Raw genomic sequence first — 13,028 nt, 5'->3', positions numbered from 1 at the left:
AGTAATCGTCTATCCACTCTTTTCTGCTTCCTCGGATGCAGTGGTTTAAATTCCGTCTTCCTCAAAGGTGAATCGTCTGATTTCGATGCCATTTTTCTTTTATCTTTGTTTTAATATCCATTATCTAATGCTTAATGATATTTAGTTGATGTTTTGCAAAGTTTTTAAGATTATATACTAAAGGCAGTGATTAGAGAATAACCCGGTATTTTGCCTATCCCCCATTCTCGGAAATAACACCCGGAGGTACCAAGACACAAACAATTTTAATTTTAAAAAAAGGTACTTGTGTGAGAAATATTTTTAGCATGAGATAACGATTCTGGAAAAAAAACGGTTTGTATTTCAAATTGGCATTAAAAAAAATCATGAATTTCCAATTGGCATTGAAAAAATGTATGAATTTCCAATTGATATTAAAAAAAAAAATTCAGAAATGAAATGCTTCAATTTAGTTTAGCACTATATAATTCAACACTTCTTGAAGAAATAATTTTTTCTTTACCGTTCCTAGGCAATAGGCTAACACAGCTTCGAGATCGCCTTGTAATGTCATGACCTCGTAATAAATTTAATGTGCTTCCCAGCTCTAAACCTTGCTAACTTTATTTCCATCCTGATATTGATGGATTGTGCGTCTGAAATTATATTCGTCTACTATTAATTAGGTGATCCACCACCAGAATATGGTAGAATCAGTGAAGCAATACAACATCAGTGTGCGATGTGTGGCACCACCGACAGTACTCCTTGGAGAAGAGACAGTACTGGACAGTATGTGTGTAATGCTTGTGGGATCTGCAAAAATGGAATTACCTCTAGGGCTAGTGCTATAAGGCCTCAAAGAAGGCTGGTAAGACATAATTCATTATTGTGTATTATCCCAAAGGATGTAACGTAAAGTAACAACCATTCTTATGTCTTTATTCTAAATCAATACGAAGCATTGAGGATAAAAACATAAATTTTTTTAGCTTCTTATGAGCCAGACTAAATGCAGAGAATTAGAAAATTAATTATAATTATTGAAATAAATGGTTTATTTTCCCCATTTATAGTATTTTTGAATGAGTAAAATTTTTTGATTTTAATGGCATTTTCTTTCGCGTATTTATAGTGCACTGCCTAATAAGTTGCTCTCCAATTTTTTAATTAACTGTAATTAGTTAAATTGCACTGATCTTTACGATATTGTAAAAAATTACGGTATGAAGTACCAGCACACTGTAAAAAATAACTGTAAATTACATAGGAAAAAACATACTTTTCACAGGAAAAAAAACTATTTAAATATAAATACAGATCTTTGTAATCGTTAACCATGCATTGCAAAAAACTCCCGTTTTTTTACAGACTTTCTCCGTATCTTTGACAGTTTGAAGCTGTTTTTAACAAAACAGTTTTTCCTTATTTTCCACTCAAATCATAAACAGATTAAAACTGTCAATTCTAATTCTACTTTTTGCCATACAGTTTTGCTTACTGTCATCTTTTTTCAAATTATTTTACGATTATTTCCTATATTTGCTCTAGCTTTTCAGAAATTATTTTATGGTTTTTAACATAAAAGTAGTATTTTATGTTAATAACATATAAATAAAATTGCGATTTAACTTCATTGTCCAATTGATATTCAACCTGATTATTATCTATCTTCAAATATAAGTTTTTGGCAAGTTCAATTGCCAAACATTTTTTTAAGGGTGAGCTACGAAAACCTCCCGTGATTTGCCTTATGGCAAGGAGATTAACCCAGAATCCATCCACCAGTAAGGATATTTTACGTCAACACTGTGGTCGGTGCGAGACGGGTGCGGATTTGAATCGACCAGCCATCGCTGTATTTCGAACCCGATTTCCTCATTGGGAGGCCCCCATGGCACCATTAATATTATTTAAAGAAATTGTTGCAATATCTTTCGACCTTTATCTTTCCATTATTTTCAGAAATCAGAGATATCAGTTTAGTTAACTTTTTCGTGGCTTTGTCTCTCAAATTATTAGATGTTAAAGATTTATTAAAATATATCAATGCCAAAAGTAATTAAACTAGGCGAGATTAATTTTTGCTACAGGGTTTCGATTTCAACATAAGAGTTTAATTTTTTATCTATTATATTTAAATTGAACTTTATAAATAACTAATTACATTGGTTTTATTTAAAAAAAAAGAAAGAAAACTAGAATCGCATTGTCTTTGTAAAGCTGGAAAAAATATTACATGCCACGTGGTGTTTCATTTATTTTATTTATATATGGTCTGAATTTTATTTTGTTACTTGTATCCTCAATAAAAATAATTCTGAGATGAATAACTTTTTTTTAAATAAAAATGCACCTTTAAAATTTTTTTTTGTTAGTCATAAAATGTTTACATATCCAAAATGAAAAAGTAAAAAACTCATTTTTATAACCTTCATACACGCAACATTTCACATCTTCAATGAAATGAAGAAAAAGAAATGTCAACATTGTGTACCTGAAAACCATTTTCCAGATGTCTTATCTCTAAAACTCTTCCTAAATTTGTTGGCTTTAACTAGGTGTATTTCAACATTACATACAAAGAGTGCCTTATCTTAAATCCACTTTAAAATAAAAATGTTCGCTCTTTGCCTTATCTATTATGAACGGTGAGGACGGGTTTTTTTGTTATGTTCTGCAAATAAAGAAGTAAGCATTCTGACATCTTGAAATGAGAGTTTAAAAAGAAATAATAATACCTAAAACATATTTCGGAGAAATAAAGACAGAGCAACAACTGGTATTTTTCCTTGACCATAGTGCAAGTATTCCTGATAACGCACCTTTACTTGTGAAACCAAGATAGCAGCGCATGTTAGTTCAATTTCAAAATCAATTACAGGTCTGTTTTCGTCTTTAAATTCGCTGCGTTTGCCATCGACTTTAAATAAAAACAGTAAGTAAACAATTAAGTTCGAAGCATACGCAATCGACTTTAAATAGAAACAGTAAGCAAAAATTTAAGTTTGATTAATTCACAATCGACATTAAATAAAAGAGGTAAGAAAGCAATTAATTTTGCAGAATAGTTCTTAATTCTTAAAATAAAAAGTCTTAAAATGCAAAACAATTCTTAAAATTAACTAAATGTAGCTTAAGGATTATTAAACATTTTGACGAATCTGCCTAAGTCTTTAGAAAAATTTTGACTAATAAATAACATAATTATTAATTATTCCAGCTATCTACACTTTCCCTTCTATCATCTTCGTAAATATTTAAATATTATATAAAAAGTAACATTGTAATATTGTTATATAACATCTGGGTATGAAATTTCAGATGAAGTATGAAGATGGGTATGAAGTTACTTGCTAGACTAAAACATTTGCTCGAAACTATTTTCACAAAAAATGCGAAAATTTTTTAAAATTTTATCTAATGTAGTTTAACCAATTAAACGCCAGTATTCTCTTTTGTTCCCTTTTAAAAAAAATAATAACTGGTAAATTTTTTATTTCATTGTTAGTATCAATCTTACAGACTCTCTAAATTGCTATGAAATTACCAAAGTTTCAGAAAATATTTTCCTTGTGGTAAAAAAAGATGTTAGAGCGATGTGTTATAATTTTATTAAACAAGAATTGAAGGAATTTTATCTACCACTAAATACAAATAATTTAAATAGATACATCAAAGGTCAGACAGATAAATACTTAATTTCTAATAAAATTTTTAAAAATTCAGCTTTAGTTCACTGCAGCTGAAAATGACAATTCGTAACAGCTCCAAATATTGGAGAGTCTGATCTTGAAAGAGTAAGACTTTCGTATCCACCATAATGTATTAAAATGTAAATTTGATACGCCCGGCGGCTGAGTGTATAGCACTTTTGTGTCGCAGATCCGGGGTTCTATCCCCTTGCCAGGCAGGGTTGACTTGGCATTTCCTCAAACATACTTGGGAACTAAACACTGTGGATTCTGCGTTCGGCTGACCACTCAATCGAAATATCTGCTCCAGCACCCTAGAGTCCAAGGTCAAGAAAATTGGGATGGGAACAGTTGGCCTTGGCCCCACCCTGAACTGTCGAACCACTGAGTTTAATTTTATATGGTTGATTCAGAACAGAAATTATTTCATTGTCAGGTTCTAAGCCAAATTTTTAGTTCAGTGAATAAAATAACAGATTATATAAAACGCAAATGTGCTACAACTTTTCCCGCAAGGCTCTTCTCTCATCATTATGAAAAAGGAGTTCGGCAGGTAAATGGTTAACAAACTCTTTGGCAGTGAAAACCATAAAAATTGAAACTAAAGCTGTAGACTAGTACGAAATGTTAAAATTTGGAGCAAATTTAGGAAACTCGTTAAACACTCATCACTCTTTGAATTCTTCTGCATATGAGTCCATGTTATTGAAAAACTGATCTAGATTAGAGTATTAATTTGAATTTTGACCCCTCTGATAACATATCCACTTGTTTATTAAGGAAATTTGGATTTAATTACATGAATAGTTTCTTTTTGTCTTTTATATAAATTCAAATACCAGAATTATTACTAGCATTTTTTTTTTTTTTTTGAAATGAAAACCAAAAAGGGGCTGAAAAAAAAATTCGCAGATGTCATCACATCTGATGGCATAGTCCTTTTATGATCCATATTTTAGATCATATTTTTATTAATCTCCCTCCTAAAGTCTGAAAAGCTCGCCATTTTTAGTATTTGTCCATGATAAACTCTGGAGAAAATAGGATAGTTGGTAGCATAATATTTTACAAGACAAAATTTATTCGCAAACACTAAATATTTGGTCTCCAATGGCGAGCTGGCGAATAAAAATTTAGCACCTTGATATTATATTATATTATATTATATTATATTATATTATATTATATTATATTATATTATATTATATTATATTATATTATATTATATTATATTATATTATATTATATTATATTATATTATATTATATTATATTATATTATATTATATTATATTATATTATATTATATTATATTATATTATATTATATTATATTATATTATATTATATTATATTATATTATATTATATTATATTATATTATATTATATTATATTATATTATATTATATTATATTATATTATATTATATTATATTATATTATATTATATTATATTATATTATATTATATTATATTATATTATATTATATTATATTATATTATATTATATTATATTATATTATATTATATTATATTATATTATATTATATTATATTATATTATATTATATTATATTATATTATATTATATTATATTATATTATATTATATTATATTATATTATATTATATTATATTATATTATATTATATTATATTATATTATATTATATTATATTATATTATATTATATTATATTATATTATATTATATTATATTATATTATATTATATTATATTATATTATATTATATTATATTATATTATATTATATTATATTATATTATATTATATTATATTATATTATATTATATTATATTATATTATATTATNTATATATATATATATATATATATGTTTTTTTGAATTGGTGAAATAGCATTTAAAACTAGCTTAAAGTCCTTTCTGAGTTGACTATTTTGAATAACTATTAAAGGACTTTTATGACCAACATATTTTTGAAGATAATAAAATAAATTTACAATTGCTGAAATAAATATATTTTTAAATTTATAAATTGGGAATACGTTATTGTGTATTGATATTTTGAGATACTATTTACAATTAATAACTGGCAAGCATCACTAAAAATTATGTATGTTCGTTTTTTTATCTTAGTCATTTTAGCAATTATGTAGCAAATTGTTATTCCTTCTGCAGTTAATTTCCATTCTAAAAGTGCATGATGTATTTGCTAAATAAGATTTTTAAAGTCATGTTAAAAATTTAATTACTTTTACTAATGTAATTATCTAGCTACTTTAATTGATAAAAAACATGATCATGATGAAAAACATGAAAAATATGCTTCTTTGCAAGATTTAGAAAAAGTTAGGCTATCATATTGGGGAAAAAGGATTTATACTACAGCAACATTATATATGAAATTATTAAAAAAATTATCCACCCCCCTCTCCTCCATAAGTGGATCAACAATGTATGCTGACTACTGAAATATTGCATAAATGGTCCACAAGTGGTCAACTTACGCAGGTTACACTATGCTATTATTATTCATTAATATTCAGCATAATAATAATTTCAAAAGCATAGCTTTTATCATTGTTTGTTAGTTTTTTCAAATTCTAATATTTTTTTCACTCAATTACTTTTTAACTTATTTACTTTTTCACTCAATTTTCCTTCACTTACTTTAACTAATGGTCAGTGCTGTGTAATTCCCTCTCTTTGTACTATATTTCTATTAATGCCACTTTAATTTTACATCAAATAGTCGCATATTTACTATGTGGATAGAAGTTATCGTGAAATATTTTTTTTCATATTTAAAAGATGCTGGGCCGCTTACTCTGTAATTTTAAGCTCTCTTGAAAAAAGATCATGCGATAATTTAAAATTTTAAATGAGTTTTTTTAGGCAGCTAGCAAAAATTTTTAAAAAAGGAAAATAAAAATTAAATTACTTTAAGACACATTAAACTATAAAAACTTATTGTTACACTTATCTTTGCTTATAAAATGTAGTATGTATACTATTGATTTCATATGCTCATTTTTTTAGGAAAAATCTTAAAAGGATTTTAAATATTTAATGATTATAGATCATTTTTAGATTTTACAAGACTTAAGTGTCTTGTATAAAGCATTTTACACTGTTTAAAACCGGAAAATTAAGTGTTTTTTCCCATACCATTTTGTATAAAACCTAATGCATATTGTACTTTTCCATACATTATTTGTGTTAGGAAGTAAGCCAAAATTACTCTTCTGAACATAAGAAAGTTTGCAAAGATTCTACTAATTAATAAACATTTTATGTTATTTTCAAGTTATACCTGAATATTATGAGATAGTTAGTCATTTAATAAGCATCACTAAAAATTGTTTAAATGTTATAAATCTCAAAAAATTCTAGAAGGACCTTTATAGAAGCATTAATTGTAATTGGAGCATTTATATAATTTATAATGTCACTTGTTCTATGATGGCAAAGAATAATTAGAAAAACTCATTAAATGTCCCCTGCTTTCTAAAATTATCAGTTTATTAATTGATTAAATCGTGTCCAAATTTACATTATTTTTGAAATGAACATTTTTGTTAACAACCTAATTTTTTTAAAATTATTATTTTTATGCACATTCATATTAAAAAGTTGTCACTTTAAATGCTCGTTAGATATTGAAAAATTCTTAATCTATTTATTTTTATAAAGTATTTATACAATATTTTCTTATAAACTTAAAATACTAAGTTAAATATCTTTCAATGATCTTCAAGATTTAATGAAAATTACTACAGCAACAAAAACAGAACAGCAAAAACGAAAATAATAATTAATATAAAAACAGTTTGTTTAAAATAAAAGTCTATGAACTTTAACAAAATTCTGGATCTAATTCCGATAAAAAGTACCGGCACCGGTAATTTCTACCGTAAAATTAATTTTTACAGGAGCATATTACGGGACAAAAAGTCTGATGTACCGCAATTTTTAAATTAATAATTATTAAAAAATCATTGAATCATTCTATGAAATAAATATTACTGTAAGAATTAAGGTATTACTTTGAACGGTAAAAATGGGTTCAACGATAGAATGGATTTTACGGATGATTCCCCTAAAGTGCCAGTACATTATACCGTAATTTGATCCAGAATTTCCTACAGTGTTGCTTTACGAATATTCACGCTAAGTATAAACTATCAGAAAAATTCAGTCTAAGTTGAACCATAAAACTGATACTTTTGTTTATGTAATTAGACTGTAAAATATCAGCAACAAAGAGTTTTTTTTAATGTAACGGGCCAAAAATGTCCGTTTGATTTTGTTCATGTAATTAAGCTGTAAAATATCAGAAACAAAGAGGTTTTTTTTTTAATGTAGCTCAAAGCTGTTTTTTTTTCTAAGCTGAGTAACCGTCTTACTAAGTTTAAGTCCTAACTGCCAAAGTCTTAATAAGGTGAAGAAATCTCTGTCTTTTCTTTTACTGTAATAAACACATTTAAATAATGTTTGAAATATTGAACAGCTTGAAAGCTCCCATAAGTTTAAAATCCAAAAAAATTCTTAACGTGGCTTATTTTCTTAGAATAAAAAACGATGTTTCAAAGTTAGTAAAAAAATAAATAAAACAAAATAAAATAAAGATATTGCGAAAGTCTCGATTTCAGTATTTTTCTCCATTTTATTTATGTAATTTTTAATTGCACTGTAAAAATTGTATTATAAATAGAATTTCAATGATTAGACAAAATCATTGATCGCAAACATTTATATAATTATATTTTCTGCTATTGAAAAAAAGTAATAATTCAAAATTATAAACTTGTTTTATTAGAATAATATTAAGTAAAATATCATTACAATTACAAAACACTTTTTTTAAACACACATGAATTGAAATTCAATTCTAAAAACTGCCATTTCTTGTTATGGATGTTTATTTAAGAAATCTTATGTATTAAATGACTGGTATTAAGTTTAAGTTGCTAATGCATTAAGTATTTGTGAAAACAATTATTTACAATGAAAATAAGAAATTTCACAAAAAATTTAAAATGGGATGATAAGTAAAAATAAATGCTTACAACGTACTTCATTATTTCATGACGGTAATCAGAAGTGCTGGTAACTGATTTGTAGAAAATAATGTTACGAGCATTTTACTTCTTAGGCAGATTAATAGTATGATAAATAAAAAAAGTGTTTTAACCACATCATTTAAAGATAGATTCTTACTGTAATGGTATAATATATCTTTATTACACAATATCTATACATTTTTCATATGATACGCATAAATGTGAAATATTACTATTAGAGGGTATGTTTTTTTTATAATTGAAAATTACATGTAATTCATTCTGATTAATTGAAAACTACATTACGTTCAATTTTGTCGAGTCACCAGTTGCATATTATAATTATAAAATCATATTTTATACTTATTATTGCAGTAGAGTTAGACATTTCTTTTAACAAATACGTATGCACGAAATATTGATACTGTGCAAAATCATCATATGAAAGAACTATACATCAATATATCACACTCATACACATATATGGCTAAACATGTTAATATTCCCCCATATATATCACTCACAAATATATAGCAAATACATATTTATATAATTAAACATAAAAATAGTAAACATTAACATATCCATGAGAAAAAACTAGATACTAATATATCACACTCATACATCTGTAGCTAATCATGTTTATATTTACACATACATATAGATTATTCGTAAATATATAGCACACGTGCTCTTATATAACTAAATATAAACATAGCTAAACATGCTAAACAAAAAGATTTTCATTGAATGTTTATAAACCAACAAACCATTACAAATATTTCATTAAATTAATGTCAATTCAGTATGTACTTACATAAACATGAACATTGCCAAACATTAACATATTCACGAGAAAAGAACTTAGACACCAATATATCACACTCATACTTGCAAAGCTAAGCATGTTCATATTTACACATGCATATATAGTATTTTTAAATATATAGTACATATTACTAATAATATTAGTTCTTATATAACTGAATATAAACACAACTAAACATGCTAAACAGAAAGACTTTCATTAAATGATCAACAAACCATTACAAATATTTCGTTAAATTGATATTAATTATCTTTTTATTTAAGCATGAAACGTTACTAAATAAATTTGGTTCTGAAATTTTTTAAGCAGTAGATTTAAGTTATTAATAATTAATTTTTTATATCAATTTTTCAATTGTTTCAAACATTTTCTTTTTTTTCTATTTCAGAAGTTAAATAAACATGGATTCAAAAACGATTAAATTTAAAAAAAAGCTAGTGAAAATTAATAATTTAAATAATTTCCATGGTATTGTAAATTCCCTAAAATTAAACACTAATATTTAAATAATAATTGTTTGCTTAAGATTGTTTCATTTAATCAATAGTTTCTAGCTTTAATATAAAACCTTAAAACTTTGAAAAGATATATTAATAAAGTAATAAAATGTTCCACTAATTAGGTGAATCGGCCCATCTCAATGAGAAAGGATTCTATTCAGACAAGAAAAAGAAAGCCTAAAAGCAGTGGATCTTCATCCAAGGGAAAGGGACATTCATCAGGGATTGGCTCCAGCAATGGTGTGTTCTCTTTTATTAATATTATTAATTATTATTAAACATTTTTCACTTTATTATTATTATTAAACATTTTCATTTTTTAAATTACCACACTATAAAAGAATTCCTGATTAGATTACGGTAAAAAAATTAGTTTTCCGTAAATTCCATTTTTACTGGAACAAAAAATCTGATACACCACAATTTTTATAGTAATTATTACCTTAATTTTCAAATTTGCTATCTCTGATTTGTAAAAAAAAATACTTTTAATATATATATATTAATGTAGAGAATATTCGTTTTTGATAAGGGCGTAAAAATTAAAGTAAATATCTTTTAATTAATATCCTAACTAATTATCTTACAAATAGCCAAGATCCTTTTATATAACATCGTTTTATATAACATCGTTTTATATAACATCCTTTTATATAACATATTGTTTAAAATAACATCAAAAAAGTAAGAAAAAATCGTTTAAAAATAAGAGAATAATATCACATGACCACACTGTAAAAAATTCCAATTCAAATTACGGTAAAAGTGTCGGCACTCGGAGTGATGGTACTTTTTACCATAATATCCATTTTACCGGAACAAAAAATCTGATGTACCGTAAATTTTGCAGTAATTATTCGCTATAAATCAGTGAATTACTTTAATTAAGTAATTACTGTTAAAAAACGGTATAATATTTTATGGTAAAAAGCGATTTTGGGGTATATAAATGAATTTTAAGATAAAATTGATTTTACGGATGATGCATTCATGCCCCCTAACTTATTACTGTAATTTGATCAGGAATTTTTTCAGCCTGGATAGTAAACGATGGATTTATTTGAATGTAGGGGTTTTTATTTCATAATATTTCATACTAAATTAAATGCCATTGTGATTTGTGAAAAATACGGTATCGAGTACCTCTGGAAAAAAATATATTTGGAATTTTGAATATTTTTCTTATAATATTTGGATTCTTACCAAACAAACACATATCTTATTTCTTTTAATTGATTTTTTCAAATATCAAGAGTTTGGTGCTTAATGGTGCACAAAGCTGATTACAACGGTGGTGCAAATGGGGATCCCATTAATATGATCATGCCATTGGTAATAAAATTATGAATCCTAAGCTTCCGTATCCCCCTTGATCCTCAATGAGCTGTTGCATGATTACTTAAGTTAATTTTTTTCAATAGAAGTTTAATTTATATTTCCTGGGTATTTATATATTACAATTTTATATTACCTGGTATTTTATATGAATTTTTTGTTATATTACTAATTTGAACAGTTTAATAAGAAAAGCGATGAAGCTTTAAAGTCATTTAGAAGAATCCTCGTATTTTTGTGTATATAATACTTAGTTTTTACACTAAGAGTAACTTTTACTGCATTATAGACATTTACTAACATTTGAACATTGATATAACACATAAAATTGTATTTCGCTCAATTCCAATATTCTGTGATTTTAAGTAATTTTAATTACTGAAATAAAACATTTAAAACACTCAAATTAATTTATAATTTGTCTTTAGTAAATATAAATAAATATAAATTAGTATTTTAGAAATGATGCCCGCGTAATACTTTCTTTTAATATATCATATACTCGTACATCTAAATTGTTATATTCCAGCATTCGTTGCCTCTTATTTTACTACAATTAAACGAACAGTTAATTAAAAATAAATTTAATTTGTTTGGTTGTGAAAATTGCGTTAGTAGCAATATACAACACAGCTTTTCCAATAAAAAGTTTTAAAATTATTGTTGAGCAAAAACCAAATATTTTAATGCTTACACAGGATTTTTTCCACTCTGTACCATTATTTTACTGAATTATTTCTGCTGAGTTAACAAAAACGGGTCCCGTGACTCCATTTATGTTTGATTTTTAGATAGAGTTGTCATTTTAAAAATGGTCATTACATTTGATGTGTTCTAAGAAAATAAAACTTTAGAATGTTTTATTTACATCCCCCTTTATTACTAACATAATTATTTTAGATCTATTGTTCTAATATCCATTTGATTTTTTTTAAAGATAAGATCCAATTACGCTTTTCAGTCTTATATAAACATTTCTTCTTTTCAATTGAACCTGTCCAAGTAAATTGACTTGCAGCTTCTTTTCTCATCTCTGTTACTTAATTCCTACTATTAATTCACACTCTACCTATATCTTGTTCAAATTTTCTATCGTTAATAAAATATTTTTTATTCATCCAATCAGATTCAAACACATTTCTTTGAACTTGTAGTGAATGACACTTGCACATTGTTTTCAAATATTAACTTCTTAATTAAATAGGGATGACCGGAAAACAAAATGGAATTTTCTGATTGGTTAAGGGTTAGTCATTGTTTTGAATTTTAACTATAAGTGATTCAGTTTTTCACATACTTGATATTAATACAGTTTTTTCAAATATTAATTCGTTAATTAAATAGAGATAACCGGAAAACAAAATGGAATTTTCTGATTGGTTAAGCGTTAGTCATTGTTTTGAATTTTAACTATAAGTGATTCAGTTTTTCACATATTTTAAAAATAGCATCAGTGATAATTTCTAACTTATAGCTCTATATGAACGAAAAATATTTTATTAACTTATGTTTGCTCTGTCAGATAAATTCAATAAATAACATTATATGGGAGCACGTGTGTCACCAAATTTATACTTTTATAGTTGTCTGATACTACGCGCCTTTTTTCTTTCAATTCACACTCTAACTATATATATATATATATATA

General features: G+C 25.6%; 1 protein-coding gene across 1 annotated transcript in view; it reads left to right on the top strand.

Moving 5' to 3' along the window:
• The window catches only part of LOC107456131 (transcription factor GATA-4), a 36,162-nt gene that overhangs the window by 17,907 nt on the left and 5,227 nt on the right, over positions 1-13,028 (top strand). The window contains exons 4-6 of the mRNA XM_043045580.2: positions 669-897; positions 4,134-4,230; positions 10,168-10,287. Coding sequence (XP_042901514.2) covers positions 669-897; positions 4,134-4,230; positions 10,168-10,287 — 446 coding nt within the window. The remainder of the gene's footprint in view (positions 1-668; positions 898-4,133; positions 4,231-10,167; positions 10,288-13,028) is intronic.

Source organism: Parasteatoda tepidariorum, chromosome 7 (genome assembly GCF_043381705.1).
Source record: "Parasteatoda tepidariorum isolate YZ-2023 chromosome 7, CAS_Ptep_4.0, whole genome shotgun sequence".
Taxonomy (NCBI): domain Eukaryota; kingdom Metazoa; phylum Arthropoda; class Arachnida; order Araneae; family Theridiidae; genus Parasteatoda; species Parasteatoda tepidariorum.
Note: the sequence above shows the minus strand (reverse complement) of the source record. Positions and strands in the feature narration are given on the sequence as shown.